Source organism: Vespula vulgaris, chromosome 18, assembly GCF_905475345.1.
Source record: "Vespula vulgaris chromosome 18, iyVesVulg1.1, whole genome shotgun sequence".
Classification (NCBI taxonomy): Eukaryota; Metazoa; Arthropoda; class Insecta; order Hymenoptera; family Vespidae; genus Vespula; species Vespula vulgaris.
In genome coordinates, this window is record NC_066603.1 from 4,020,542 (window position 1) to 4,043,720 (window position 23,179).

Genomic DNA, 23,179 nt, shown 5'->3' on the forward strand with positions numbered 1-23,179 from the left:
CGCATGCGAGAATTACACGGACGCAACCACCCCGTTGTAAGTACTTGTACGTTCGAATCTCCTTCTCCGCACGTGCTAAGCCTCGACGTTGCACGAGCAGAGAAGGAGAACAAGTCTCGACCCCTTTTTCTCTTCCTTCTTCTTCTTTTTTTTTTTCTTTTTTCCTTCCCTCCGTTTCCCTTTGACTGAATAAAATCCCATCTGGACGTAAAATAGAAAAAGAAGAAACGTAGAAAAAAAAGAAAGAAAAGAACGAACGAACCAAGTTCGATCGAACTTTTACTTCGCGCGATTCAAATTTCCTTATTTTCGAAGAAACGAAAGGCTTGCCAAGGCCGTGAGAAGAAAAAAAAAGGAAAGGAAAAAGGAAGAAAGAGAAATAGGAATAATAAATAAGAATAATAAGAGAAGAAACACGACGCAAATACATGTGATGTCTAAACACGAAAATAAAAAGGGACGAATCTAAACGTTGAAATATTCAATCCCGCTAAGTGGTCGTATTCGCACGTCGATAAAACACATACATTATACATTACACATACATTACAAAGAGAGAAGAGGATGCGGAGAGGGAGATAAAGAGAGAAGAGAAGACGATCTTTATCGATGACTACTACACAAAGCGTTTAAGAAAAAAGCGAAAAAGTGGAAAAAAGAGAGAAGGGAGTTAGTCGAGATATTACGAATTCAGAAACAGCCTCAAAGTTCAAGTATAGCATTAGCGGTCTTTGCACTATACGTAAGGGCACGAGCGAAAGGAGAGCGCTAAGTTTAAACTCCAACGGCACTTTTACATGGCCGCTTTACACTTGTGTAAGCGGGACGATATAAAGAAAGAGACCGAAAGATCGTCCTCGTCTCTCTCTCTCTCTCTCTCTCTCTCTCTCGTACGCGAGCACGCAAACGAAAGAAGCTATATGAAAGAGAAAATAATTCCTTCTCTCTGCGAACAATAGCTAGTTTAAATAATAACGTATCTCTTCTCTCTTTCTCCTTAAGCTCGCGCCATCTTTCTTTATCACGACGACGATCGATTCACATCCGCTCGTGCGAACGAACGAACCACGAACGAACGGTCTTTGTGTAAAGGTTCGTGTGCACTTACGATACAGCACGTTAATTGAACTATCTAATTAGTAGCCGTTGCAATTGTCCGAGTCCTGTTATATCTCTGCCATTACAACAGCGTGAATTCGTTTCTGAGCATACGTAAGACGTCTTATTATTAATACACCTTTGCCATTTACGAATAGAACATATAGGGAAACGTAATGCCGACAAAAGGAAATGACAAATGGTACTGGCGGTAACAACCCCCTCTCTCTCTCGTTTTCTCTTTTTATTCGAATTCTTTCGTCGACCGTTGAGACACGAAGAGTGCCTAAACGCTTTTCCAAATACATTTATTTACTGTAAAATCGTGCCACCCGAAAATGGATGCGTCTAAAAAGCTAACAAGTTGCGAAGGCACGTTGAGGTAAATGTATTCTATCGAAGGGTGTCAGGTAAAAGAGAAACAAAATTTGTATCGAGGTTGGAAAAAGATGTCTCTCTAACAAGCACGAAAAAAATCTAGATATATGAGTAAGCACGATTTGAAGAAAACAAGAAAAAGAAAGAATAAGAGAAAATACAAAAAAGATATATATTCAGGTCGTCCACGTAAAACGTTACAAAAGTATTTTTTTATATATCTTCTTTCTTTCCTTGAAATATTTTCCCATGGAAATAGTTGCGAGGCACCTTGTACATTATGAAAATAGAATGAAATAGATGGAAAATAGCGACGGTGTTTGACTAGATCGATAGCGTATAAACGCAATATGCAACTTAAATGGCTCGTTCGCGTTAGAAACGATATTGTGTGTTTTTCTATTACTTTCGAAAACCATCTATAACAATCTATCGAAATTAACGTTATCGATCGAAGGTCTCGCGCGCTTCGCTTAAGATTTAGATCACCTCGAGAATTTCCAAGAGGAAATACAAAGAGGAGCTAAGTGTCATCGGTAAGGGATGAATCATATCGTGTATTGTCAGAATTTTTTAAAAATAACGAGGTAACTCATTATGCGAACGGAAAGCTTCGCAAGCTCTACGCGACACATTTTTTTCTATGCGAATAAGAATACGAATAAAAAAAAAATAAAACATTTATTGAGACAATATTCTCGATATCATTACTCTGATATACAGGGTGTTTATCAAAACAATAAAGAAATTCATATAAAAATATATCCTATTTAATTTTGTTTTCGAATTATGGCGAATTTTTTCAATAAATTCTATCCGTTTACTTTCATAAAATATTTTTAAAATGATTTCCATGCATATCAATAGAAATCTGTAAACGTTTTACTTAATTAAAATTTTCTTCAATTCTTTCACGAAGAGTTTAAACACTGTCAATTAGCGTTCTACATACAATCGATTTCGTCCGTCTAACTTAGAAAGAATTATTTTGAAAACAAAGTCAAATAGGATGTTTATTAAACTTATTATATTATTTCAATGTGTTAAAGCGATCTCTGAAAATATTTTCTACTTATTTTGGAATATCCTGTGTGAATATATATGGAATATAGAAATCTTTTCTTGTAAAACTGTTTTGCTATTTAAAGATTAAAAGATAATCTCAAATACGAGAATAAAAATAATCACTCGCGATATTCTCTTCCTATATGATGGCAATTTATCAAAAAAATCCTTCCAAAAATATTCATTCCAGACGAATTAATTCATTTAATTTTATTTCGAGTTTAAATAAGAAAAACCAAAATCAAAAAAGATTTCTATCATTTCAATCAATTTCGAATTAATTTCAATTTAACTGGGATTCCTTTCCAACTTAATCTAAACTCATAAAGCACGCGATCGACGCGACTTTGAACAAAAAAAAAAAAGAAGAAAAAGAAAAAAAGAACGAAAAAGAAAAGGGGGCCACGAAGGAAGAAAAGAAAATCGAAATACAGCGGCGTTAGCATTTTCTCTGCTTCTCCTCCTCTTGGCCCTCTCTGAAACTCTCGTAACACAGTACTCTCTGTAATTTCTTCGTAAATTGCAACTCACGACATGGCGTACACCCAGCGATTATGTCTATCATCGAGGTTGAACGTTGAAATGAAATAAGTAGCTAAACGAATCCTTCGAATCGTCGACAGAACCTAAGCCGAGTCACGAAATATTGTCTCGAAAAAAGAATCTAATTTTTTTTTTCTTTCATTTATTATTATTATTTCTTTTTTTGTTTTTAATTTTTTCTCCTTTTTTTCTTCTTCTTTTCTTCTTTCCTCGTTGAAGTTACATGCAAGAAGTTGGATTAACAGATCGCCTAATATCATCTTTCGATTTTTTTTTTTTTTTTATTATTATTAAAAATACTTTTTTATTACACTTTCTTATCACTTTATTAAAATTGTAAACGATGATATTTTATAAGAACACGAATATAAGATCCGAATTTTGTAATTTGCAAATTATTGATATTGTAAGTTATCAAAAATAAAATAATAGAAAACGTAATATTAAATCTTTTAATAGGCAAAAGTCGAAATAGAAAATATCATTTGTAATTTTCATATGTAATATAATTTTAACACGCGTAATAATGGCTTATTTTCATAAAATGAATGTTTATAATGGAAGATAACGCTGCAGTAAAAGAATACTGTAGGTTTTTCAGAGTTTCGTTTCATTTTTAATGTTCCTTTTTATACGTATAATAAAACACATAAATACGTTTCTACATTTTCTTGAAAACATATAAATATTTGTATAAACCTAACAAATTTTGTGAATGATCATTCTTTATAAGCTTTAATTTATGGAAAGTAAATTTCATTTTTCTTTGTCATAAAACCAAATACACTTTATAATAGAATACAACAAAAAAGAAAAGAAAAGAAAAGAGAAGAAGAAAAAAAAGAGAGAAAGGAGTACAAAATTAACTTTGTTTACGAAGAAAAGAAAATATATCACGATTTCAATAAATATCTTAAAAAGTGCATCTCTGGACATGGTATATGGAAAAATAATAAACTGTTGAAAAATGTTTTAACTGAAACGTTAGCAACGAAGTTATTAACGTTGAAAAATTGTATAATTCGAGAGTTCTACGAATACTTCCTAAACATCGGTGGTGCTTTTCTTACGTCGTGCCAGATGTAGCCGTAGCCTGACCACTATCGTAGCCGACCGTGCGTCGTTCGTCGAGTTACGAGCCTCATCGAAGGAGAAGAGGGAAAGAGTAAAGGGAAAAGAAAGAAAGAGAGAGAGAGAGAGAGAGAGAGAGAAGGAGAAAGAGAGGCGGAACGGAGGGAGAAAACCGGTTTGGAACGTAGAGAACGCGTTGGGAGCCGGTCTGGCCGCTTCGCGTACGTACTACGCTTAGCTCCCTTCGACTTTCTAGACTTCAATCGTACTCTCTACATACATGCGCGATTATATCTCCTCCTGTTCGGGACATTCAATATTTTTGTCTATTTTTTTTATTTTCAAACTACACACATACACACACATGTACGTGAATTTTTCCTACAAAAAGCTTATCTTTTTACGGAAAACTTATTGTTTTTCTTTCATTTTTTCTTTTTTATACGACGCGACGTAACTCTATGTATTCAAAGTTCTCGTAGAAAACACTTAGCGTCATAAATTATTATTTTTTTTTTTTGATGGGAGGATAAATATCCTATAAAAGACGAGGTCTTTTAACACTATTGCTAATTTTTTACCAACGTAAATTGCTGTTAAATTCTATACTGCAATATTCCAATCGGCATGTGAACATACAATACGAAAAAATCTATTTTGTCATATAGTATTTTCTACTTGTTAAACACTTCGTTTACACACATACACATTCACACAGAGGAAGATGAATATCCTAGAATAAGAACTATTTTAGGGGTCACTCCGGCACATCAAAACGATAAAAAAATTCGTATAAATATATGATTTTGTTTGAAATATCTTTGTTTAATATTTCACATAATATCTATATCTTAAAAATATATTATTTTCAAAAGCTTTTTTCAATAAAATAAATACATTGCCGATCGATCCAAAATAACACTATTATTTGTACATGCAGAAAATTTATATGATTATTGAAGTATCAAATTATTTCAACCCTTACTATAATATCGTTTATGTTAGATAGTTTTCCTTAATTTCAATACATTAACAATTTTTCTGATTTTTTAATATTTTAATAACTCCATGAACATATAATTGAATATAAATGGTGGAACAAATCACTTTTAACGTATAATCATATCAGTCAAAAAATAAAAATAAAAATAAAAGAGAAGTATTAAAATAAATATTAGTTAAAAAACGAAATTAAACGTATGCATTAGAAAACTCTTCGTTTCTTCTCGCAAGTTGATCACCACTGATCCTAAGGCTAAATACACATTTTGTAGGGTTACATCGGCTAGACCACGTGACAGATCCGTGGAAATTGTGACGTTCGAGCGAACACGAAAGGTAAGGTTAGGTTTAAGATGGCCGAAGCAAGATCTACGAGATGATACAGACGTTAATAAAGGGAATTCGTGAAAATGTTAATATTGTTTAATCGGTGAACACACAAGAGGTAAAGAAGGGGGAGAATAGGAGGTCATGAGGGTTGACTGAGGGAGCTGGTGATTGTAAGTCGTGTCTCAAGCTGAAGATTGCGTGCGCCGCCAACCGCTGTGCCGAACCATACAAACACGTTCGCTTTGCCCTTACGCCGTTTGCCCGCTTAAGCCACACGTAATTGCAGGCGTAGCCTCTGTCCTAAGCCGTCAGGGTTGCGTCTAATTTCTATTTAATGAACCGTCAAGAGCAACCAGTGCCAGGAGTAGTAGTCCGTTTGATTTCGAAATCAAAGTGACGTAAATCGCTCTTCTCTTCTATCTCTCTCTCCTTCTCATTCCCTTCACGTTTAGTTCGAACGAAAGCTCAGGCTTTGCTTTGTCGGTAAAGTAACGATACGCTTATGCTATTTGACGTAAAAGGATTTAACTTATCGACTATAAACAGCAAACTCGCTCGCTTGTTCGTTCGCGGAAGGAAAAGTAAAAGGAAAAGGAAGAGGAAGAGAAGGGGGGGGGAGAAAGAGAGAGAAAATTTTTGAATAATGAGTTTAAAATTAGAAACTTATCGGTATGCCATCTACCGTCTATATAAACTATTACAAACTTTTTTCATATATACGTATATATGATTACGTTCAAAGTATAAAGCTTTAGTCGTACGGGTTAGTATGCATAATAGTTATATATATGTATAATAAAAATCTCTGTTATTTAACAATATTTCGTTAATGACGGATATTCCGATTAGATTATCAAAAATCTCTTCTCTTCGTGTAATCGAGTTTATCGTTACGGATTACTTTTTTCCGAGACTGATATAAATAGAAAGCTTCGTGTGTATGCAACGTGGTCAAAATTTATGATGCAGACTTATCTTTAGGAAACTCCTGACGTTTAAATAAAGTGGAGAGCGGATAAAATAAATCGCGACATGTCCCTACGAATTCACCCCGAAGTTGTTTGGAAGGTTATGTTTACGTGAAAACACAAGACGATTTATATTAATAAATAAGACGACGTATGTATAGTAACAAAAGTGGATCGTTTTTAAGGAGACCTCTACCAAATGATTTATGACTTTTTTCCAACACCCTTTACCTTACATCGACGGCGGCCATTACTCTCTTTCACATCGAGGACATATCGGAAAAACGTTGAAAAGAATGCAGTCTCGAGCGTAGTTTAACAACTTTTCTTTCGCCCTTGAAACGAACAGAAGAGTCTGCGATCCGTGAGGTCATTCTCACATGGCAATTTTCAATGCTGGTAAAAAAGCAGTGCCGTTCCTTCGAGGGGGACGCCGATTATATTCGCCATCGAACCACGAAGCAAAGAGCTACGCTCGACGAAGAACGCGTCACGCAACGAAACACGCGATAAAAAGTTTTCTGTCTCTCTCTCTCTCTCTCTCTCTCTCTCCCTTTGTCTTCAATTCGTATTCGCGATATAAATCAGTGAGAGTCGCAGGAAGAACGTTAGGGATTGAGAAAACGAAATCAATGGAAAACCAACGCGGAGTATCCTTAACGGTATAGAATAAAAACGTGATCAAAAGAGGCGCGCGAATCACAAGTTTCGATACGCGGAAGCGCCCCCTAGCGTTGCGCGTCTACCAACGGTAAACTTTGATTATCGAATCGATTTGAGAAATGATTATTCAGAGGATAACGCCTGACTTACCAAAAAACTAAGCGTAGAATGTCCTTCCTTGCGTCGTTTCCCTCCCACCCACACTGCTTCGTTCCTCGACGTTGTTCTATTCCAAAACAGTTGAAGATGTTGAGCGGTCTTGCGGTTTTTCTTCGACGAAGAGTATCAACGATTGAAAAGAACTATAGCCCACTAATAACGCGATAACGCCGAATCAGCGATCGTCGTCATGGAGACGCCATGACGCTTCTTTGCCTCGGCTCCAACTTCGGAATAATATTATAAAACACTACCTGGATCACTCAAACGACGTTCACTGTTTTTTCTTTTTCTTTTTCTTACTCTCTGTCACTCGTTTTCATAAGGAAAATAACGTTAAATAGAAAACGCGTACTAAGACGACGTCGATTATGTTCGGAAATAAAAAATGCACAAAACTAATAAAAATTGTTAAAGGAAGCCTCGTCTCTTACTCCTCGTCGTCGTCGTCGTCGTCGTCGTTGTTGTCGTTGTCGTCGCGATCGGTCGTACGACGTACAACGCGACGCGTAAATCGAAGCGCGTAAAGGACGGAACGACACAAAGCTCGCGCACGACGTTCGGATCGCAACTGCTGCTACCGCCGATTCTTAACCCCCACCATGCCTCTATCCCCACCACTCGACTGACTCGCGCGCTCCTTCGTTCTCTTTCTCTCTTTCTCTCTCTCTCTCTCTCTCTCTCTCTCTCGTTCACACCAACTCGCGCGCTCTCTACCCCCACTATCGACTCTACGACGGACCGAGGTCCACGACCATTCTTCGGTCCCTTCGAGTAGCTAGCCAGCACGATACGTTCCTTTCAATTCACTTCGTTCCCCCTCCATTCTTACCGTTCAACGTGTGCCTATGTATATTTCGCGTCAACGTGATTGCTTTTCTGAGATTCCGTTCGTTCCCCCTCCTCCTTCTTAATCTATCTGTCTATCCGTATTTAAAAGATCTCAAGATACCGATTACAATTTATTTCATCCACTTGTTCTTACCTGATCGTTATATTTCTTTTCAAGAATAAGATGGCGTACTTTATATCGAATACGATACGTACGTTAAAATTGGATAAACTTTACTTCGTGTGTACTTTTTATTTGTATTCTTGCGATAAGTTTATTTGATACTACTTCGATAAGAGAGTTTGAATAGAAGGTGAGTTTTCGCCATACAAATCGTATGCCATCTACAGAGTCTCTACGGGATTCGCGTGAAGCCCTTTCTTCGACTACCATGTTCTTCACTGGCCGAAGCTCTCCCGGTCTGTTCTTAACCCTCTCGTTCTATCTTAAACTCCATTCGACGATAGCTAACAAAACGCTCTAGTAACGAACGGACGGAACAATGAGTATGTTCTCTGGACCGAATATCGTTGTCTACGTACGTACAAAAGCAAGGAGGAACGATTTCGTTTCTAAAGCTACGTAATTATTAAAGAAAGTTATTCATTGTTATTAAGAAAAATAAGAGGAATCTTTAAGGAACAGAAGACGTATCACGTGACACGTTTTAAACAGCGAATTTATGTATCATAAACAATTTCAAAAGAGAATAAAACGATAAACAAAAACGATCTCTAGGTAAGAGACTTGGGCGATTTCTTCTCTCAAGTACGTAGAGTAAATCGTATTGTGTACCGAATAAGTTTTCTTCTTTCCCGAAGCGACTTTACTCGCTCCGTACGACGACGACGTACCGTACGAGAACTCGAGTCGATGGCGTCCGGCAACCTGTTCTCATTTTTATCGTCCGCATCAGGTTTCAGCGCAGGTGAGCCGAGCAGCGGAGAAGACAAGTCCGGGGAAAGAAGCCAGCTCCGTACCTCTCCAAGCGACGCTTCCTTCTGCTTTTGAGCAGAACACGACTGTAAAGAGATTGGCCTTCGTTTCACGGTATAGAACATCACTCGTCGTTAGATACCAAAGTAAATTCGTGCGGAAATAGAATGGAACTGTCAATAAAGAGCCTTGAAACTCTTCAGAAGCAATTCTTATTGGGCAAATAATTTTTTGGCGCAAAGTACGGATCATCAAGATGGCGGATAATTGAGACAACACCATTGTGATATCTGTGCTTAAACATGTAATTTACATTTTAATTATACATCGTGTTAACATTTCACAAGATTAATAAAGTACTTCGCAATGTACTCATATACAGTACGCTCGAGTCGAGTGTGATGGAAGTATAAAATTCTAAAATAACCCTCGCAGAGTTATCTAGAAGTATTTTCTTTTTTTTTTCTTTCTTTCTATTCCTACATGTTTCATTCTCTTATTTCTTCCTACCTTCCCTTCTAATTCTATTCAAACTTTTCTTTATATATCTCTCCCTCTCTCCTTCCCCCTCCCTCTTCTCTCTCTCTCTCTCTCTCTCTCCCTCTCTCTGTCTCTTATCGTTTAATCTACTTTTTCTTTCTCTACGTTATTATCGTAAGAAATAATCCCTTGTAACTATTTTTCCGCATTAAATTAGCAATAAATCTTCGGCATATTCGTACGAGATGGTTGATCTCATCCTTCATTTTTCTCTCTCTTTACTTCTCTCTTATCCTTACTCTTTTCCCGTTCTCGAAGAAAAAGCTGCGATAGTCACGAACTTACGTTTATACTCATTCTCGACCGATGGAAGCGCTCTATATCTAGAAAAAAAAATCGAGCTCTCCTTCTCTCACATGTTACCCCTATGAATACACGATTGAACACGACCGAAGAAAAAAAAAGAAAAACAAAGTAAGATAACGTTACTCCTAATACATCGCTTATACGCTATTATGTACAATATTAGAAATACCGATGTTGTGCCATCGTGATAGTCGTTACACTCGCGACGTATACGCAGCACAAACGGAGCATCATTTTTCTCGCTGGATGCGAAGATGAAAGACGAAAAGTGCTTCTCGAAAACCGGTCGATCATACTACTACACTACACGCGATAGACGAACAGAGAGGGAGGGGGGGAGAGAGAGAGAGAGAAAGAGAGAGAGAGAGTAAAAAAGGGGATTGAGAACAAAGCAAAGAATAAGAGAGACAGAGAGAGAAAGACAGAGAGGGGAAGGTTAAAGTGAGGGAGAGAGAGAGAGAAAGAGAAAAAAAAGAGAAAGAAAGAAAAAAAAATAAAAGGAAAGGATGCGAACATATACGTTTAAATTGTCGTGCGCCGTACAAAATTCCTTGTGTATGTTTTGCTTTTTCTTTTTTTTTTTTGCTTTTTTCCTTTCTTATCGAACACGAAACAATGTAAATGTCTTTTCTTCACGATTTATGAAATACTTATTAGATCGGTATAATCTTACAAGGGGAGCCAATGGAATGAATGTGTACGCATTGATAAACGATGATTGTGAATCGCGTGGATAACCTTTAACAATTTCCTTTACACTCTGGTCGCTCACCGTTGTACGTACGAACAGATCGTTGCAAATGGATAAATTTTTAACAATCGAAATCGATATAAGTATACACGTGTGTTTGTTTGTTTATATGTGTGTGTGTTTCGATGAATCTCTATTGTCCGAGAGTACAGAGTTGGAAGAACGTCATTTACAGTTTATTGAATGTAAAAAAGAAAGTCTACGATTCACGCGAATAGAAAGAAATATTCATTGAAACTCCATAAAACTGGAATCGACGAATAATAAAAGATTTGTGATTTTATAAATCTTACGTGGATAGTTTTTCTTCTTTTCTCTTTCTCTTTTCATTTTTCATTTATTTTCATATAATAAAAACTATAAAATTCATAAAGTATACAATCAAGAAAGTAATAAAAAAATTTTCCAAAAGTAAAACAGAATAATACACTAGAGTGGAATTATAATACCGCTGATCAAAATGGTAGCGACCTTCTTTACCATCCGATCTCCATATTCAACAAACGGCAAGTACTTTCGATATATTACCACAATGGAAGGTTGAGAATGACGGCCGCTCGAAACAAACCGTTTTTGTTTTCTTTCTTTTTTTTATTCGAATTTCTTCTTATCAATACGAATCATAAGAGATATTTATGGTACGATCGATAATGAAAAGTTCAACGATGTAGGTATTTAAATTAAGTTTTTTATGCGATGCAAGGCGACTGTAGCCACTTATCAACGTTATATTCTCCTTAATCTTAATATATATATGTACATATATTTGTCTACATATATATATATATATAGATAAATATACATTACATATACATATATATATATAATCTCTCTCTATATTATATATGTATATATATAAAATTAGTGAGGTCGTTCAAGAGTTTAGTAAGTCTAATCATTAAAATGGAATTACGCCCGTGTATGTACGTGTATGTGTGTGTGTGTGTGTGCTGCTAACGAACATTCTCGAACGTCCAACTTCCGTTTTTTTCTTTCTTTTTTTTCGATCACCTCCTTTTTTATTTTTTTTATTTTTTATTTTAATCCTTTATTCCATAGGCTCCACTCAATATCTTCGCAACTATCGCCGTGAGTGTGTGTTGTAGTTAATGCGTACCACTAATAAAGAAGATGTCTAATTGCACTCTATATACATTATCGAGATATAAAAATACTAACAAGAAACATACCTATAGACAAGATCCTTCACACACGGTTCGCCTCTTTAGAAGTTAACTAATTCATAGTCAAATTTGGCAGTTATATTGTCCCTAGCTATTTCCGTTCTTTATTATTGTTGCTTACGTTCTTTCACGTCACGATCGACGCGTTCGTTACAACGGTACACGCAAAACACTGACCGTTAGAAATCGCGTACATGACCTCGCAACACGTCAAACGTTATTTTCTATTCCATCTTATCCTATAAAAGAGAATCTTTACTATCTTGGAAGATATATCTCAGCCCTTACTACCACAGATTTCTTTGTAAACTTTATCACGAAAGCGTAACTCTCTCTTTAAAATCACACTGCTTCTTTTCATCGCTCTTTTGTATACACGATCAAAAAGAAACAAACAAAAAAAAAAATAATAATAATAATTATGCAAAAGAATGATCATCGAGAGAAAAACTATTTAGCGATTTCTAAGAACCTCAACTTGTCAATCGATACAGACAAAACGTATTTTTTATGTATTGATAAGCGATATTTCAACATCTCACAGAGATGACCTCTTTCCATATTTTTTTTTCGAATTTTCTTTTTCATTAAATATCTTTTATGTTATTTCTAACCTTGTGTTTCTTTATAAAAGAGTATCATTTTATTCGTACGATGTTTAAATTAATATAGTATGATTCTTGCTTCACATGCTATCGCATTATCATTACATAATCATTATATGTATAAATATGTATATATATATAAATATATCATATAATCATTATACAATGACAACAGTATCACGAACCATACCTCCTGGCAGACATTTTGATCAATCAGCTAGATCCACGCAATAATGTCGCATACTCGTGTATCGTATATGTTCATAGACGTTACTGCGTTAAAAAAAAAAAAAAAAAAGAAAGAAAAAAAATAGTAACGAAGAAACGATGGGGAGAAAAAAGATCTAAAGAATAATCCGATGAAACGGAAGGAATACCACCGCATTATTATTGTATCACGTAATAAACGCAATCACTGTAGACACAGGTACGATAAATTTTGTTCCTTTTTATCTTTCTTTCTAATAACAAATTCGAAAGTATAAGAGAAATGTATATATTGCACAATCACGGTAGAAATTCTTCCGCTAATCTAACAAAAAGAAATACAAAAGAAAAAAAAAAAGAAGGAAAAAGGAAACATTTCTATCTATACATGCAGAATGATGAATCTACGGAATTGATCATAAAAAGAATTAGATAAGAAAAAAAACAATAGAAATAATAATACTTGGAATATTTGTAACATCAATGTGTGTTTCGCAGTTGTGTCGCATGGAAATTCCGTTTACACATCGCGCATGCATGCACAGAGGACATGCACGAGTTTTATAGGTAGAATACGTGATACGATAGAGATGCATGCGCGCGCGCGCGCGCATATACGCACATATCTTTTCACATTCGTGGAAATGGAGTGTAAACTTCATAAACGTGTGAGTATGCTGTCGCGTGTGACGGTATATCACTGACGTTAAATATAGCCTAGACGTCGTAACGAATAATAAAAATTTGCGTCTTCTCTCCTTTTAAAACGCATGGAAGAGATTGGCGGAACAGCAATGGGCGAAATGTATGGAGTTATTAACACTTAGTCTCTAATGACGCTCTTTGAACTTTATCAGAGCACTCTGTGACCAGTTTCTCTTTCACTTCTGAATAACTAGCAGAGCCTTCGGCTGACGACGTTTGCTGACCGACCTCTCCTAAAGACAATACCTCCGTGCTAGTGGGTGAATAGCTAAGCGTCGTAGCTTCGCTAGTCAGTGAGGTTACACAGCTGTCGTCCACACTTTTACTACGTGGTGCACATCGAGTCTTTATAAATTGTTGTATGTTCAATGACAAACTGGCCTGCATCGACGTTCTTTCAACGTTCTTCGACGTATTATTATCCGTTGTTTGTACGTCGACCCTTGACGGGCTTCTTGATCTTGCAACGTGCAAGGGACTGTCGGAATTCGCACCTAAATCGTTTGACAATATTTTCGAACTGGCTGCGAGCCTACTAGCGCATGGCGAATATTTCGACGGGGTTATGGTGATCTTATCGGGTTCTACAGTCAGCGACGTTCTAGCGCCAAGATTTCTTAAGGGATGAAAATTTCCACTCCACAAAAACTTTTTCGCAGCAGGCTCGCGATACTTTGCGCTGCGATTGCGATCTTCCTTTTCGTCGATCTTCTTCCCCTTCGTAATACCCTCCACGATCGAAGTACGTAAGCGTTGTTTACAATTCTTAGGTGGACAGTGCGAACCAAATGCAGATTCTACGCCGTTGTAATAAAATTGCGACAAGGGATTCTTTTTGTCCGATTTGACATTACTATGAGTATCCTTTAAATCGGTACTGCCTTTTTTAGCACCTGCAGAAGCATTTGAAAATGAGGGAATTGGCTTTAATTTTCCATCCACATACTTGTAATATTTCGACAAGCTCGCTAACTTTTTGGTAGATAGGCCAGTATTATTTGTTCTAACATCGTGACAACTATTAGCACTCTCCAACTCTGCTTTACCTTGTTCCTTTTCCACTGTAGTGGTAGAATAACTTTTCTGCATTGGATTCTTTAAGTCGGCCTCTACATTCGGTTTCTTAGTACGTCCATCCAAACACGGATCCCCATTTTTAGAGCGGTTTTTCTTTGAGATCTGTTTAAAATAAATTTCTTGGCTATCGGCCAAAGAAGCAAAAGGTAATTTACGGGCGAGGACCACGTCGTCCACAGAAGCAAAAGATGACTCTTTATCACAGGGGAGGACAGGAGCCTTCTCCCCTGTGGGAGGTGACTGCTAGACAAGCTTTTCGGTCAGAGAACTCGTTGAAATCGAGCTGATGGTATTTGAATCATTTGCGGTACTACGACTCTGACTACTAACTTGCGTATCTCCACCTCCCGGCCCCCCCTGACTCTGGGAGAGGCTGAGTCGCCGTCAGTTTACCAATTCTATGCTTACAAATTGCTTCAGCCGTTCGTAATATTGATTGTACAGTTCTACGTCATTATGACCAGCCCCCTGCGACAAGAAGAAAACGTTAGGGACGAGTCTATGCGAAAGATAAATTCTTATTCTTATTACATATACGTTAAAAGCATAAAATACGTACATCGATCCATAACGGTTCCACTGCTCTCGGACACCTTTCGTAAATAGCCTGTCCATGACTGAAATCTATAACGTCGTCCGACGTACCATGAATAACCAAAACAGGAGATGTTACTTTGGGTACCTTATCTATACTGTAATCACAAAAGGAACGCGTCGATATAGAGTAAGGTAAACAAATCATTGGAATGAGAAGTAATTTTAATATTATGATGACTCCGAACAATGCTATACAACAATTCCAATTATAAGAATGACTACGCGCTTTGTGTTTTTGAAGAAAAAATCTTTTGTGTTAATACAAGGTTAATCTTTCATTCGACACGCATGCGATATATGTAGAACAAAAGTTAATACCAATTAGCGAGTTGCGATAAGCAATGTGCAGCGATTCATAGGTTTCCGTGACGCGAGAACCAAACTTTTGTTGCTTCCGAAAGCGTATTCGCAGAAAGATTGAATAATCGGATTGGAAAAGAACGTCATGAAGCGAGATTCGTAATAACGGCTTTTTCGTATAGCGTTGTTATAATCAGCAGAGAGCACGTGTACGTCAACATAGATCTATGTCTCTCTCTCTCTCTCTCTGTCTATATATATATATATATATATATTCTTCCAATTCTATCGCACGCTGCGTCTCGTTCGAACATGTTATACAGAAATGAAAGTACTTTTTCGTGGTAAACGAATGACTTATGAATTAGTTACGAGACGACGGACACGTAAGAATGATGCGTCATCGGTGAGATGCAGAACGTGTGCGAATGAGTGAGATACAGCAGCAGAGAAAGAGAGAGAGAGAGAGAGAGAGAGAGAAAGAGTGAAAGAAAGAGAGAAAGAGAAAGAAAGAAAGAGCACAGAGAGACAGAAAGAGAGACAGAGAAATACAAAGAGATAGAGAGAGAGAGAGAGAGAAAAGGATAGAAAAGAAAAGAAAGTAAAAACAGCGGAGAGAAAGTAGAGCTTACTTGGCAAAGGCGTCGAAGAACCAAGTTCTCTTAGTGCTTCGAAATGCAACACGCATGCCGGACATGAGCGGCGAATGCAGAACGACCGCGCCAACCTCGTATCTTGTTGCAAGATCGACGGTGGGCACGGTTCCGATACTTTGACCATAGAGGATTATATTTTCCGGGCTGATACCGTATCGCGTCCTTAGAGCGTGCCACGCAGCGTCTATGTCGGCGTAGAGGTTCTTCTCGGAAGGCTTGCCATTCGACAATCCGTATCCCGAATAATCGTAACTGAATATATTACAATTTATCCTGGAGCCAAGTCCGAGATAGACGCTAGACATCTGGCCAAGATCGACGGCGTTCCCGTGAGAGAATAGTAAGGTGAAACGTGCCGTTGCCGAACAACGTACGAAAACGCATGCTATACGGTTGCCCCTAGACGTCCTCGCGTAAAAACCTTCGACCGATTCCAGTTCTCTCTCGTTGTACTGCCACTCAGCGCGTTCCGACAGAGAGATCGTAAACTTCGAGGAGCCTTCGTCCTCGATAAACGTGTACGTTGGTTCTGGCGGTAGGAACGCTAGCTTCGCGGCGATTCTCGATGGGCAGGGCGGACAGCAAAACAGGCAACACAATTCACTGAAGTTGAAGTTGTTCATCGTTATAACGCGATAAGAAAGGAGAGAGTGGTTTTTTAAGCACGCGCGAAAGCACCCTCTATCGCGTATGCTCGGACGAGCTTCCGCATCGGGAAAAACACGTCGTCGATTCTTCTCTCTCTCTCTCTCTCTCTCTCTCTTCTCTCTTCTCTCTTTTTCTCCTCTCTCTCTCTGTCTCTCTCGCTCTCGCTCACTCAATCACTCACTCACTCTTTCTTTCTTTCTTTCTTTCTTCCTTTCTTTCTTTCTTTCCTTCTCGTTTAATCGGACACCACGCACCCGATTTCTTAGCGCGCACTAACGTTTTCGCGCCTACTCGCTCGAACGCACCGTCATTTCATTATCTCCAGATTTTTACTCCCTCTCTTTCTTCGTTCACGCACTCTCTCTCTCTCTCTCTCTCTCTCTCTCTCTCTTTCTCTCTCGTGCGCTCGTTCTTCCCTCCCTCCCTCCCTCCCACCCTCTCTCTCTCTCTCTCCCGTGTTCTCCGTCGACGCGCACGCTAGCAGTCTCTCTTTCTCTCACGACGACGATGCAGCCATGACACGACTCACAAAAGGAACGACTTTTGCCCTCCTGCTGCCCTTTCTCTCTCTCGCACGCGCGTTCCCTAGTTTGCTCGCTCGCTCGCTCTCCCTCTCTTTCTCTATATACCTTTCTCTCTTAATCTCGCGCGCGCACCTTCTCCTACTACTCCATCGTAACACCTTTTCCTCCTCTTTCTCTCATGGTGCTGTCCCCCCTCCAACTCGACACCCACTCAACGTGCCGCACTTTCATTGTCTCGCTTCGCGAGTAAAGCGCTCGCTCTACGAGGAAACAGAAACCCAGGTATCGCTCCAGACGATCTCTTTCGTTTACCACCACCCTCCCCTGCTTTATAAAGGCACGATCGACGAAGGCGAAATACTATAATGCGAAAACCGCCTCTACAATCGACGTTGTATACGGCGTAAAAAAGATACCGCTTTGATCGTTGCCAACTTCGATGAGATAGATGCTTTCTTTGATGCGTTCGGTAATTTTACGACGAGACCCTTTTATTTGTCAAATACAGAAAGAAAACATCGCCGATGATTTTACTTAGGCATCGTGTTATCATCCGCCAATCATAGAGGAGGTTGCCATATTGTAATTACCACGGAGGATACTACGAATGATTCGTTTGATTCTCCTTTGACAAATTTTTATTATTGTCTATTAAGAATTTGTAATGATCGCGCGCGCGAATGAAATGAATCGCAGACGGTACATAAAAGTAAAATTGAATTTCGTGTTTCGTGTCAGGAGACTAGTCGAACCAATTAAATTCTGTCGTGTTTTCTCTTAAAATGAGAGCACCAGCGAAAAGCTTTATGATTGGTTAACGTTGCACGGTCTCTAGATTGCGCGACGTAGAATATATCAAGCTGATAAGTTCAGTGGACGTAACGGTTTGTAGAAAATCGATTAAATCCAGGTGTCGTGAAAGTTCGTCTACTTTCATGATATCGCGTAACCATTGCCACTCGCTATAGAATTTGGCCGATGGCGGCTGTCAACTGGTGGGTCTCTGCTTTTCGCACAGGGGTTCCTAGTCAAATATCAGAATACTCTGCGATCCTTTCCCTCGGAAACTTTATTGGATTTGTAATATTTATTGGAGTAACTCTTATTTGCACGTTATCGAGTAAAGAAATAATGGGGTAAGTGAATACGGTGAGAACTCGCGTCACCTCTCAAGGGTGTGTAATGTGTCTACATACGAAAATCAATTTTTACGTCGTACATTCGGATTAATTGTTGTCGATTTATTAATCAGTCGACTTTATCAGTCTATATAAAATAGGTCATTCTGGTTAAAACTCATCCTCCATATTTTGTTGCGCTACTTTATCACTGATACGTATAAAAACGACTTGTACATATGAAAAAGAACTGTACGAGAATAACCTTTCTTATTTTTCCTCTTTTTTTTTTTTTCAGTGTGGCCTTTATCTAACTCTAGTGGGCTAGCCAAATTTGATATACATGATCTTCCCGTAAAAAATAGTTTATTTTGTAGAGCGGCCTTATCATAAAAACTGACTTGCTTTGAAAAAGTCATGTAAAAGTTTTGTATGATATAAACAATAACACACTGTGTGATCTTCTTTCTTTTATTATATTTTTATTAAAAACTGATGAGTTTTCATTTAAATTTCTTATTTGTCGTTCTCTATTGTCTTATCTCTCTATCAAGATAATTTATTGAAATTTTCTTATCGATCTCTGAATTATAATGCATATATATTTATGGTGATAAATGTGTGATATATCTTTTTTTCTTTTCAGATGAACCGCATAATGCGATTATGTTTCTATTTATTCGCATGAATAGGCATGAACGTTCTTACATAGTTAACTAATTTTTAATTTTTTTGTGCTAAATATTATAATTTTATTGTAAATTACAATAGAATCATTATTGGCAAAATGTTATTTTGATTCCTCGATGCTTGTTTGCATTTAAATTGTACAAACTGCATGTATTGTTTGTAGTAATCGCAAAATCTATATCAGAAATATAGTTATCTTTTGTAAGAGAATTCTTAACGATATGATTTTATTTTACACTTATTTCCTGAACTTCCTCCGGAATGAAATCGAACCTATTGAAATTTAAACTGGATCTGTATTTTTGTCAATTTCTATAAACAAATTCATTTCCTTATTTCTAACAAAACGATAACTGTTTTATCTTCTTGCACAATGGAACATCTGCACAAACAGCAACAAGAACTGCTTTGAAAGAAAAACTTAGCAATGTGAAAATCCCGAGCGAAGAAACATATTTACAATTACTGTTGATCCAAATTGGGATTACGTATACATGGATCTTTCAAATATTTTTTATATTCTAACCTCCCGTTATTAATTACAGTGAACAACCAATTTTCTCGTGCAAGGCGCACGTATTTCATATCGATCCTAAAACTAAACGTTCATGGGTATCTGCCTCAACAGCTGCAGTTTCTGTGTCTTTTTTTTATGATTCAACTAGAAGTCTCTATAGAATAATATCCGTTGAAGGATCAAAGGTGACTCTTTTGTCAACTTTCCTTGAAATTCCTCATAGTATTCTTCGTGAAAATTATATGCATTCTTTTACTTTATACTTTTAGGCAGTAATAAACAGCACTATTACACCAAACATGACATTTACAAAAACATCGCAAAAATTTGGTCAATGGTCGGATGTCAGGGCTAATACTGTATATGGTTTAGGATTTTCCTCTGAAGCAGAGTTAGGCAAGGTTTGTATTACGTTTGTCTACACGACTTTATTATCTTTAACATTTTATAAATACATCTGGTACAACTTTACTTTGACAGTTTATTGAAAAATTTCACGAAGTGAAAGAAGCAACTAAGTTAGCTAGTGCTAAGCTACAGTCAAACAGCTCATCGGTTACGCCAGCTACTAGTGCAAATGTTAGTCCAATCACGTCAAGATCAGGAATGCCTTCTTCGGAGCAGGATCTTATAGATCCACCAAATTCTTCGATGATCAACTCTAACGTGTCGGCATCGAATAATCCTAATCCAAATGCAAACATGATCTCTGCTCAAAACAGTGTATCTTCGGTAAGCAGCAGTCCCTTACCTGGCAGTTGTCAAAATAAAACGGATGATGAATTGAAAAATGCAGTCCATTCAAGATCACAAAGTGTTTCTCAGCAGAGTACAGAAAGCCCGCAGCACCAAGGGAAACCAGCCCAACTTGGTTCGACGCAAGCTGGACAGTCGGCAGAGATGCAGCTGAAATATGAAAATGACAGGTTGAAGCTTGCTTTAGCTCAAAGTTCTGCTAATGCCAAAAAATGGGAGGTATGTTTGTAGCACAATATGCTCCTACATGCTCAATACTAATTCTGGTTACATCAGAGCATGCATATGCACAGGATAAAAGAATAATAGGAATGTAAATACATTTTAATTTTAACGATTTTCCATAATTTTTACAATATGGCCTGCATTACAGGTTGAATTGGCTACTCTTAAAACGAACAACGCTAGATTAACAAGCGCGCTCCAAGAGTCAACAGCTAATGTGGATGAGTGGAAGAGACAATTGCAGTTATATAAAGAAGAAAATGCCAGGGTAAAAGCAAAATATGCAGAACTAGAAGCTGGAAAAATAGCAGAAGGGAATAGTGAAGCGTTGAGGCTAAGAGTGGAGGCACTGGAAAGTGAATTAAGAACTCGAAATGAAGAAATAAAGGCTCTTACTATGGCTACAAAAAATAAAGATTTTGTGGTACGTAATGTCGTGATATTTTGCGACGATTCCTTAAATTAAATCATATCATTTCATTTTTTAGGCCCTTCAAAAGGAAAATACCGAATTGCGTGATATGTTAAACGTTGTCCAAGAACAATTAGAACTTGCTTTATGTGCAAACAAAGTTCAGAAACAAAACTTGGAAACTTTGAATGCCAGATTAGCTGGATTTATACAAGACTTGGTAACCGTGCATCGAGAAATTACGAATACCTTGCAAACCTAAGTTTGTTTGTAGAATACCTAAGAGCATTGTTCTTAGGACTTTTGTATCTACGGTATAAGAGAGATGTGCGAATGAATGACATAAAAAAATGATACAAAGGGTGAAGTTCCAAAGGGGAGAACATGCGGCGAATAAGATCTTTTTTTTTTTTTTACATTAGGACAAGATGAAAGACAGATCGTCTCGAATTATAGCGGTTTGACAACAAGCTAATGGCTTGCTTTTTAGATATTTATTTCGAGCTTAGTTAGCAATAACATCATCTTTTTGATGTTACTTATCATTGTTGTTACTGCTCTATGACTATTCTAATTGTACATAAAAACGTTTCTTCTAACTCTTTACACTAATCATATTTACATGATACATGCATACTGCGTGTATATTTGAATGTTTTCTCTTTAATATGTTTATATGCACATATGTATATGTATGTATGTATATATATATATATATGTGTGTGTGTGTGTGTATACGTCTAAATATTTGTTTGTTTGAATCAAGCGTAAACTCGATACTTGAGTTTGAGAAAGATATTATTATACTCGATGTTTCTCAATATTATTTTGTGTATCTTACAAAATGGATACATCATTTTGTTATTTATTATTCGATCGTGTCGTTAAATTAAACAAAACGTTTCTCTTATCCCACCCCTTTTTCATAAAGTGGTGTATGTAATGATCTGTGCTTTAAACTTATTGTTACTAATGACACCACCGTGTTAATCACTCTAATTCTATCATACTATTACATTTCGACCACACGTCACACTACTACCAGCATCCAACTGATAAATGAAAACCATTATTACGAACACTAGTATTGTTACTATTACTATGATCACCGTCATTACCATTGTTACTACTACCTTCCAAATACTAATATCTCCTATTGCTGTTACTAATACTGCTACAATTACTACTGCTTCTATTATTATTACTATTAATATTGGTAATATTGCATTACTTACTTGGAGATAATATTTACTATATTTAAAAATATAAAACATATCAAGAATGTTATCGACTGACATGTTACATGTTGTGCATTGTCTCTTTTTGGAACTTGTGCCCTTTGAAATAGTAACAAAATACAGTTACCCATGGACACGACTTATGAAACATGCACAATTAACATTAGTACTATTTAGTCATGATCCATTATGTAGCATAGCTATTTAATTCTATTATAAATTGTATCCATATTGTTCTCTTGTATAGAAATTTGCTTTAAAAAACATTCGCGAGTGAATCTGAAATACTCAGGAATCATTGATTCGAGATACGCGATGCCATTATAATCAAACATAAAAGTACTACTGATGCATTATATTATAGTATTTACTTTTATTACGCACAACTTTATTACTTCTTTTTATTAATTTTTTTCCTTTCTATTTTTTTATATTGTCACAGAACGCATTTTAAGTAGCATTTCTTTTACAGAAGTTTCCTTTTTTATTTCTTTAATATCATGATAGAAATATGTAGCATTGCATTTCATCATTCAAGGAGGTATCGTCCTAAAGAAAATACTATAATTACTATGTTGCTCAGTCCAGGTTATTGTTCAAAGCGTAGTATTCGCATAGTACAGATTTATAAGATTAAAAATAATTCGCACAAGAGATATCTGGACAAGAGTTTGAACATGTCAAAGTGACATCTCCAAGATAATTTGAAGTAGCGAATTAAATACAGGAAACTGCAAAAACACTTTGTATTCTATTGGCAGTATGTATGTATGTACGTAAAACTGTTACGAAGATGAATTTTCAGTCCGAGGAATTGGAAACAAAAGCCTCGCTTGCCATATGTAATCTTAATAAAACATTTTCAGACGGCATTCTACCTTTTTTTTATCTGTAATTTCTTCTCTTCTTCTCTTATCGTCGAATCTTGAAACAGTTCAATCATTATTTTGTCAAAACATTTATATAATTTTTTATTCGAATTTAATAGAAACGGTATTTTTTTTTTTTTTTTCTTTAAACTGAAATTACAGTTCGGAAAGTTATCGTTTTCGATCTCATTTGTAAATCATCGATAATT

The 23,179-nt window shown here is 36.8% G+C and overlaps 4 protein-coding genes across 7 annotated transcripts in view; 1 reads left to right on the top strand and 3 right to left on the bottom strand.

Annotated features, from left to right (window-relative positions):
* The window catches only part of LOC127070337 (semaphorin-1A-like), a 284,950-nt gene extending 277,082 nt beyond the window's left edge, over window positions 1-7,868 (bottom strand). For both annotated transcript variants that reach the window (XM_051008164.1, XM_051008162.1), the window contains exon 1: window positions 7,269-7,868. The gene's annotated coding sequence lies outside the window, so the exon portion shown is untranslated. The remainder of the gene's footprint in view (window positions 1-7,268) is intronic.
* Window positions 7,869-9,326: 1,458 nt separating this feature from the next.
* LOC127070352 (uncharacterized) lies at window positions 9,327-14,526 on the bottom strand. Its single transcript, XM_051008198.1, has 2 exons — window positions 14,390-14,526; window positions 9,327-14,236 (listed from the first exon to the last, which is right to left on the bottom strand). Exons 1-2 carry the CDS (start codon window positions 14,430-14,432, stop codon window positions 13,455-13,457), a joined length of 825 nt encoding a protein of 274 aa, XP_050864155.1. The 5' UTR covers window positions 14,433-14,526; the 3' UTR covers window positions 9,327-13,454.
* Window positions 14,527-14,738: 212 nt separating this feature from the next.
* On the bottom strand, window positions 14,739-17,241 carry LOC127070350 (alpha/beta hydrolase domain-containing protein 17B). The gene is made up of 3 exons (XM_051008196.1): window positions 15,950-17,241; window positions 14,980-15,112; window positions 14,739-14,888 (listed from the first exon to the last, which is right to left on the bottom strand). Exons 1-3 carry the CDS (start codon window positions 16,594-16,596, stop codon window positions 14,805-14,807), a joined length of 864 nt encoding a protein of 287 aa, XP_050864153.1. The 5' UTR covers window positions 16,597-17,241; the 3' UTR covers window positions 14,739-14,804.
* Window positions 17,242-18,083: 842 nt separating this feature from the next.
* LOC127070342 (homer protein homolog 2) lies at window positions 18,084-22,973 on the top strand. 3 transcript variants are annotated; one of them, XM_051008177.1, is made up of 7 exons: window positions 18,084-18,281; window positions 19,499-19,655; window positions 19,740-19,871; window positions 19,951-20,202; window positions 20,296-20,445; window positions 20,600-20,875; window positions 20,940-22,973. In XM_051008177.1, the coding sequence occupies exons 1-7, from the start codon at window positions 18,124-18,126 to the stop codon at window positions 21,123-21,125; spliced, it is 1,311 nt and encodes a 436-aa protein (XP_050864134.1). In that variant the 5' UTR covers window positions 18,084-18,123; the 3' UTR covers window positions 21,126-22,973. The 3 variants fall into 3 exon arrangements, with proteins under 3 accessions (XP_050864134.1, XP_050864135.1, XP_050864133.1); XM_051008178.1 differs by having other exon boundaries at window positions 18,085-18,281; window positions 20,299-20,445; XM_051008176.1 differs by having other exon boundaries at window positions 18,085-18,281; window positions 19,951-20,445.
* Window positions 22,974-23,179: the final 206 nt, after the last annotated feature.

Excerpts from the sequence above, each read along its gene's own strand:
- LOC127070352 (XM_051008198.1), bottom strand. The coding sequence starts at position 14,432 with ATGCAGAAAAGTTATTCTACCACTACAGTGGAAAAGGAACAAG. Across the intron at positions 14,237-14,389 it reads TACAGTGGAAAAGGAACAAG|GTGCTAAAAAAGGCAGTACC; the intron begins GTAAAGCAGAGT and ends ATGCTTCTGCAG.
- LOC127070350 (XM_051008196.1), bottom strand. The coding sequence starts at position 16,596 with ATGAACAACTTCAACTTCAGTGAATTGTGTTGCCTGTTTTGCTGTCCG. Across the intron at positions 15,113-15,949 it reads TTCTTCGACGCCTTTGCCAA|TATAGATAAGGTACCCAAAG; the intron begins GTAAGCTCTACT and ends TTGTGATTACAG. Across the intron at positions 14,889-14,979 it reads TGGAACCGTTATGGATCGAT|GGGGCTGGTCATAATGACGT; the intron begins GTACGTATTTTA and ends TTCTTGTCGCAG.
- LOC127070342 (XM_051008176.1), top strand. The coding sequence starts at position 18,124 with ATGGCGGCTGTCAACTGGTGGGTCTCTGCTTTTCGCACAGGGGTTCCT. Across the intron at positions 19,656-19,739 it reads TATCCGTTGAAGGATCAAAG|GCAGTAATAAACAGCACTAT; the intron begins GTGACTCTTTTG and ends TTATACTTTTAG. Across the intron at positions 20,446-20,599 it reads CTAATGCCAAAAAATGGGAG|GTTGAATTGGCTACTCTTAA; the intron begins GTATGTTTGTAG and ends CCTGCATTACAG.